Source organism: Phragmites australis, chromosome 17 (genome assembly GCF_958298935.1).
Source record: "Phragmites australis chromosome 17, lpPhrAust1.1, whole genome shotgun sequence".
NCBI classification, from domain to species: domain Eukaryota; kingdom Viridiplantae; phylum Streptophyta; class Magnoliopsida; order Poales; family Poaceae; genus Phragmites; species Phragmites australis.
In genome coordinates this window covers 18,777,074-18,785,217 of record NC_084937.1, presented here as the reverse complement: position 1 = coordinate 18,785,217, position 8,144 = coordinate 18,777,074, and the positions used below count along the sequence as shown (strand labels likewise).

Genomic DNA, 8,144 nt, shown 5'->3' with positions numbered 1-8,144 from the left:
TCACAAGTTAATGTGTCGTAACTTGATGACTCTTCAATGCTCGAGATCTTCACTTCCCATATGCTATGATACAGAGCATATAGAAGCTTGATCGCTCTCTCATGGTCAAAATAGGGCAAAAAAATAGTTGAACGAAGATTGCTAACAATTCCATCAAAGCGAGCAAACATGGCATCCAAAGAATCTCCGAGACCTTGCACAAACATTTGATATTCTTGGTTGTATGTGCTTTGACGTCTGGTCTTAATCTGATTAGTGTCTTCATGAAAGACACTCAGAGTAGTCAAGATCTCCTGGGCAGTACGGAGGTGCTGAACCCTGTCAAACTCATTTTGACTCAGGCTTATGAACAAAATATTTTTGGGCTTGTTGTTGGCCACATAATGTTCTGTCGGTGTAAGGTACATGGGGGTCCCTTGCTAGGACGGATGTCAACGACCGGTGTTTGTGGGACTACTTCTTTTTCTCTAAATAGGGTCCACTGTGCGACCACTCGACATTGCACGACCACACTCCCGACCCCTGCTGGATTTCCCGCGACCAGTCCCTACTGGTCGTGGGGCAGGTACTCGTCTAAACCAGACCACTCTAATTTAATGCTAATGCCCATGCAATTTTCCTTTCCCAGGCGCACCCCACCAGCTGAGGCGATTGGGGCGGATGCAGAGCTTCCGTGTTCCCTCCTACGACATTAATTGTTACAAGATAGGTCCGCGGATGTCACTAAGGGTGTGGCGGGCGCGCGTGGGCAATCGGTGATGGGACGGAACAGATCGGGCGACCCGGACTGATAAGTACAGAGGGAGCTGATGGATGGGACAGGCCTCGCAGCGCTCTGGAGCTGGCACGGCACGTGCGTGCTCCATAATGATAGCCTATTGTTGACCGTATAGATATGGATAGGTCAGTTGGATGGGCCCACTTGTAAGGATCTTTCTCTCCTGGGCTATAAAGGGAGGAGAGGAGAGGGCTCCGAAAAAGGGTGAGAAGATCATTTGTAACCAACTGAGACCACAGAAAAAGAATACACAGGATATAGGGCTATTACCCTAAGGGGGGGCCTGAACCTGGATAATCCTTGGTGTTCTTAAGTTACACATACACAAGCAAATTCAGTAGGCACTCCTCGAACAAAGATCACGTACCTGTCGTCCAATACACCTCAGAATCATTGTCAGGATTTTTTCTCTGACATGTTCGATTTGAACCTGAGTCGTGCGAGCAGCAGAGATCTCGTAGTTGGAATCAACTACCTCCCAAATTGTACTTCCTTGGCTTAAGAGATAAGCCTCCATACGCACCTTCTAGTACGAGAAATCACGGCCATCAAACAGCAGAATCTTCCCACTTCTCTCTATACCGCCTACGGATCATAAAGCTGGTTAATATCAACAAGTGATCAAACCGGCTCTGATATCAATTGTAGGCACGAGATTGGCGACTAGAGGGGGTGAATAGGTGCCTCAACAGATTTATTGCGAAATCGATGGTCTTCTTCTATTTGGATCACCCAACGCACATCAAAATTCAAGCAGAAGCAAAAATAGAGAGAAGTTTTAACAAGAAAAAATCGAGGTAACACGACTCCACGGATGGTATATGAACCATAGGTTCCATTTAAGATCACTTCATGTGTCTTAGCACTCGAAAGATCACAACTTGCAAAGAAACAAGAAAAGATGAATACCGAGCAACGAAACTCTCTAAGTTGATTATCTAGAGGCAAGGGAATTCAAGATCCCATCACATAAGCGTGTGTATACGAATTTTATACCTCTAGCAACAAGAAAAATGACCTCATAAGTTGCTGAAATTTCAGCGCAAAAACAAAAAAAAAATCAAATCTGGAAACTGAAAAACTTGCAAGGGAACCAATAGAGGAAAACTAGAAGGAGAGAAATTCAAGCATATGCAAAAATATAAACTCCATTACTCAAAGAGGTCAGCCCTATTTTAGGCGAATTACAAAGATTTATCTCTCAAAACTCTCACATATTACATAGGCTAAGCACTCATCCTTCTCTCTTCTAAAACTCTAGCTCTAAGCTCTCAAATGGGTGGCACAAGAGAGGCTCAAGTGGCTGGTTCAAACTCTCTCATACCCCTACCACTCTTTTTATAGGTCTAAGAAACTTGACATCTAAATTTTCGAGCTTTTTCCCAAAATACTATTCTCTTATAGTATACTCCTACCTAACACTGATGGTATTTTCTTCTCCATTCATCGGACGGCTGCGGCGCCTTCACGACTTAGCTTCGTCTCGACGTAAGCTTCGCGATGGTGCCACGTACTCCTCCAATACTCCCACGGTTTTGAGGCAAAACCACGAAACCGCTTGCATGTTTCTCAAAGTGTGACTCGTCGCCTTGCTTACACCTTAAGGAAGCGCTTCGATATTGACACGTGTACTCCGTCACGCGATCCTAACTGTCGGTAAGTTTCTCCTGCTCCCAATCCCTCGGACCGCCTTGTCACTTGCACTGGCATCCCCTTAGTTTGACTTTGTCAACACACCATCTCCATCCGTCTTTCATACTTTGCTTAACCTCTATGGATTCAGCTAGAATCATCCTTGACTCCGCACGGCCTCCTTGATCGTCCGGCACCAAGCACTCCGCTTGGCCCCGATCATCCTACCGTCGACCGGCAAGTTGCATCCATCACTTGCACACCATGAGACAAGCAAACACATATCTCCAACTCCAATTACAGTCAGTCTATAATCAATATGCTCAAATGAAATCCTAAATCAATTCAAATCACATCAAAGCTCATGCAAAACTGAAAATCATCAAACCAAATAAATATTAATATCAATCACTCATCACAAATAAACCAAGATACATTTTAACTTGGTTTCTCAACAGTGCCCTTTAAAAAAGGTCAGTCATGTCAGGAATTGAATACTAGTTGTGAAGAGAAACACTCCACTGATGAGTGGTGACAGTTGATCCTCTCCCCGACACTAGCAACAGGCTTATCCTCTTACACACATAACTGCGGTTTGCTATAGAGGCGTGGCACGCGGGCGTAGGGTGAGCAGCGTGGGCGTGTGCGGCGCGCGGGGAGAGCGCGCTAGGAGCAGTGGGGCGAGCAGGTGCAGGGCTGTGCGACACGTGGTGGCGTGAACTGAGGTGCGCGTGTGGGCTGCTTTGTTGGGCCGGTTGTGTTGGTTAGCTAGCTAGTTAATGGTGTAGAATATTATTCTACATGGGTGTAGTATAACACTTATATATATGTATGTATATGTATATATATGTATATATATATGTATGAATGTATATATATATGCATATGTACACTCATATTGAGCACTTGCCCTCACACATACACTTAGTACTACCTAGTAGCTAGGCGAGCTAGTATTATATATCCTCTAGTGCTCTCAGATCGATCGCTCACACTACGCCGTTCATCACTTCCACTACCGAGCCTGCTAGTTCCTGCGCCACTGCTCCGCCCACTCTCCTTGGCGACAGCAATGGCCACCCAGTGACGCGACCCACCGGCCGGTGACATGCCGGACGACGCGTACCTCTTCTGTGCCGAGGACGCCGCCGCGGCCTTCTTCGACGCCGCGGCCGGCGGTGCCTCCTGGACCACTACCGGGGACGACGACGATGAGTGCTGTTCCGCCGCCGAGGAGGAGTCGGCCTCCATCGCCGAGCTCATCGGCGGCGAGGCCGAGTACTCGCCCCGCCCGGACTACCCCGACCGGCTCCGGTCAAGGTCCATCGACCCGGCCGCCCGCGCCGAGTCGGTTGCATGGATTCTCAAGGTGACGCAACGCTCGCGAGGCCATACACACAAATATGCATATATATAAACTGTCCTGATAATCCTCTTGTATGCATCAAGCATCATGCATGCTAGCTTGTGTTCTTTCCAGTACGAATCTATATAATTTCGTCATGTCTCCATATATATCTCATAGTACTGTTCTTAGTTCTTACTCCAATCTTAGTTTGTAGATGTATTAATTCAGCAAGCGATCCCATCTTATCTAGTTATTACCTTGCTCTTCGATCTTTATCATCAGGTGCAAGAATACTATGGATTTCTTCCCTTGACAGCCTACCTCGCCGTCAACTACATGGACCGGTTCCTCTCCCTCCACCGTCTGCCCGTAAGCTCGACGCCACCTCCATTGTTGTTTCGCTAATTGCATCCGTAAATATCAGCATACATAAGCACCATGTGTGATGGATCGATTATAGTTTCCTCTGCTCAATTCTTTTCTTACGAGTATATGGTGGTGGCCATAGAAGAAGTATGGTGCCATACACAGTGTATGCATGGGCCATGGTGGCTGTCAGTGGGAAGTTTATGCTCAAAGTGCAGTAGTGCTGATGTTGGTATGGGAAAAGAAAAGATTTGGAAGAGCGTGTCTGTGCGGATTAATCAATTAATCAACTGTCTAATTACCTTTCAACCCTTACACGGAATGAGGGGGGCAGCTGCAGGGCCTGTGGGGATTTGTTTATGCACTCAAGACAGAGGGGTCTTTTGGCTTTGCGCCATGCTTTATTGCAAGCAAGCAGACGCTTTTTTGTGTGTGGAATAGACCTTATCATTGTGCTTGCTCCACATTTTTATTCCATGGCCTTTGAGATAGTGTTTGCAGAGACTGCAATGGTGGCACCTCATCTCCCAGCCTCTGTGACTGTGCATTGTGGGTGTGGGGTGTGGTAGTAGTTTATCTGAACCACGTGGTTCAAAAAAAGTTTATCTGAACCAAAGGAAAAGAACACAAGCTGCGAGCTAGCTGTAAACACTGCAAAGTATCTCATCTCCCTCTGCACCAAGCCATATGCACCACACGCCCTGGTTGAAATGGGCAGCAGCATTATTTTTCTGACTTTTGTTGTCTTGTGCTACTGTGGTTTTCTGAGCACATGCCCTTGTATTTATGCTAGATGAAACAATCAGGACTCCACTGTAAAAGCAAAGCATGAACATGACATGCTGACGCCACCCTCTGAAACTTCAGGGATTAATGCTAAGATAATAGGTTTATCCAGACGGTGCTTTGACTGAAGACCTCACCAACCTTTGTTGGAAACAATCTTTAAAAAGCTGGACAGATCTTGCTTGAGGGCATTAACATTGATTAGAGTGCTAATGCAACAGTATTTGTTGTTTGCTCTTCCTAATGTCCACTATCTACGCAGTTCTTCTCAGAGCATAGCTCATGAGGTTGGGGACCCCTGTATATGTAGGTAACAATCGATGTATATATGCCTGTCCCAGTACCTGTCTAGAAAATAACTACTTGTGTGCTTGTCATGTGAAGATCTGTACCAAAAATCTTCATGGTCCATTGGTCCTAGCTACACCTAGGTGGCCTAGCTACATGCCTTGTGTGCAAAAATAATTTTCAGAATTTGAAGTTTGATTTATCATGCTGCTCATAAAAGAACAAGAGATACAAGACCATACATAGTACACCATCTGTCCATGCTTTGCTGCTCCAGTATATTTATTGCGGTGTTTTTGTGTCTTCCCCCTCAACTCAATGCACGAAGCAGGAGGACGGATGGGCGATGCAGCTGCTGGCTGTGACCTGCCTCTCCCTGGCTGCTAAGATGGAGGAGACCCTGGTGCCCTCCCTCCTGGACCTACAGGCAATTACACCACTATCTTCCCCAACCACTGTGATCAAACTCACGATCTATTAAGATTAATCGTCAGAGGATGCTGTGTTCACCAGAGCTGCATATACGAACACTGTGCATTGACAGGTAGAGGGCACCAGATACGTCTTCGAGCCGCGGACGATCGGTCGGATGGAGCTCCTCGTCCTGACAGGGCTGAATTGGCGGCTCCGGTCGGTCACGCCGTTCACCTTCATCGACTTCTTTGCTTGCAAGGTCGATCCGGGAGGGAGGCACACGGGATGCCTCATTGCCCGAGCCACAAAAGTGATTCTGGCTGCAATGCATGGTAATCTACTAGCTGCAGTATGTGTGTTGCGCACACTACTGACACTGAGTACCATGTGCTGCAGTGCAGCTCTAATGTGACTGCAAATTGTGAATTGCCGCAGACATCGAGTTCTTGGACCACTGCCCGTCGTCGATGGCCGCAGCGGCGGTGCTCTGCGCCACCGGTGGGATGCCTTCGCTGGAGTCCGTCAGCCCTGGGGCCGCCGTCAGCTGGTGCATTGGCCTTGCCGAGGTAATGCAAGAATCGCCTTATACGTTATAATTCAGCATATTGTTAGTCACGTGCAATGGATTGGAAATTTGGAAGTATGTAACATTTTCTTTTTGCTATAGGAAGGGATCAGCAGCTGCTACCAGCTGATGCAGCAGCTGGTGATCGGCAATGTGCAGAGGAGGGTAGCCACCACAGCAGCAGTTAACCTGTGGTGCTCAGATGAGGTGCTGTCCTCACATTCCTGTTCCTCCTCCTCCTCCCCTCCCTCACCCAAGAGGAGGAAGAGGTCACCACCAGGCACATGAAAAGGAATAATGGAAGTAGATAGAATTATTTATTTACATGGGGTTTTGCAGATTAACAGGGTTTGATTTCTTCCAGTTTGTTGCGTTCCTGTGATTCTTTTTTCTCTCCATTTGTTCTCTTCTTTTGGGGTTGGCTCTTTACAACTCGGTGGGGGCTCTGCCTGCCTGCTCGATCGGCCCTATTGATACACGCCATCATGGCAGCCTCTGCATTGCCAGCCAGTCTGTGAAGGAGAAACAGTGTCAAGGTGAGGAGGAGGAGAGAGATGGAGTTAGAAAGGCAGCAGGGCAGACACATTTGTGTTTCTCTGTGCTGCACTCTCTGGGTCTTCACCCCCCAATGCAGAGTTGCAGAGAAACCATTCATTAGCCATGCATGGGATTGCAATGAGAGAGAGAAGTAAAAGAGAGGCAATGGCAATGCATGAGATGCAGACATGCACCATGCAGTGGATGATGGTAGGGATAAATGAGGTGGTCAGAGAGTGGTCGGGGCTCCTGCCAGGATGCAGTCCTCACTGCCAAGTCTGTTCATATTCATGAGGGCAAAATTTGTTTGTTTCCAAGTGTTTTGTTTGTATTTTGTTGATGCTACTGAAGAGAGAGAGAGGGAGAGAGAGAGAGAGAGAATGCTGTGGTCGGAGACACATGCATGCTTGCCCTAGTGTGGTGAAGCTCTGGAGTGAAATATTTGTCCATCTCCAGGCTCACAGCGTCCAAGCATGAGGCTTTTGGGGGCCCCTTGCTATTTGTTTCCATTTGTATCTCTTTTTTTGTGTATCAATAAAGATGTTGCCATTTGAATTGGCTTGAAAAAATGGAGATATTTTTGTGGTTTATCTGATACTGTATGATCCTACCGTGTGTTCACGCTCGTCTGTTCTCAGTCAGACTGTATGTAGTTGGTCAGAGTGACACACTGGCATTTTGTTATTTGAGCTGTATATATAGTCACTTTTACTGTCATCCTATAACATAAAGTGCTTCGGAAAGCACGGGATGGTCGGAAACTTTGAATTCACTTGCTAATGAACCCACAATGTCAAACAAAATTGATGTACCTAATCACATGATTATTGAAATTTGAAAATCTATATATGAGTAGGTTAGGTGCTGTAGGAAGTAGACATGCACTGCAAGGAATGACTTAACTTTGCGTTAGCCTTTTTATCATTCCCAACAAGAATTATGCACTCTATCATTTGAAGGTAACGTGCTCTAGTTTTCGTCTTATTAACAGCTAAAACCATATTATATTCCACATAACGACATCTGTACCCTCTCCTTAATTTTTTTCATGAGTTTGATCTGGGCAACGTTTAATTATATCCTGAGGCATTCTAATTAGCAATTTGCTTAAGATCTCCAATATCCTTTTCATCTCAAGATGAAACAAGTAGCAATTTGAATTTGTCTGTGTAGAATGCAATATCCATGATCTGATAGTGCAGGGCATGCCCCACTCTATGTAATATATATATATATATATACTGTACTGACCCCATCACGGCTGTTCAACAGCATTTACAATGGTGGTCAATAGTAGTGGCTTTCAGGAATCATTGGAGGGGAATGGATCCTCTTGACTTCACGGTAAAATCGATACAACGGTTTTGTGAGCAGTAAAATCTCTGCATCACCTTTGCTGCAGTGCCGTTGCTATAGCGTTCGATTTGGAT

The 8,144-nt window shown here is 46.1% G+C and overlaps 1 protein-coding gene across 3 annotated transcripts; it reads left to right on the top strand.

Annotated features, from left to right (window-relative positions):
- The first annotated feature begins 3,333 nt into the window (after positions 1-3,333).
- Positions 3,334-7,304, top strand: LOC133897963 (cyclin-D2-1-like). 3 transcript variants are annotated; one of them, XM_062338798.1, is made up of 6 exons: positions 3,334-3,779; positions 4,041-4,127; positions 5,530-5,625; positions 5,743-5,944; positions 6,048-6,178; positions 6,280-7,304. In XM_062338798.1, exons 1-6 carry the CDS (start codon positions 3,519-3,521, stop codon positions 6,463-6,465), a joined length of 963 nt encoding a protein of 320 aa, XP_062194782.1. In that variant the 5' UTR covers positions 3,334-3,518; the 3' UTR covers positions 6,466-7,304. The 3 variants fall into 3 exon arrangements, with proteins under 3 accessions (XP_062194782.1, XP_062194781.1, XP_062194783.1); XM_062338797.1 differs by having other exon boundaries at positions 5,527-5,625; XM_062338799.1 differs by having other exon boundaries at positions 5,527-5,625; positions 6,284-6,449.
- The last annotated feature ends 840 nt before the right edge of the window (positions 7,305-8,144 follow it).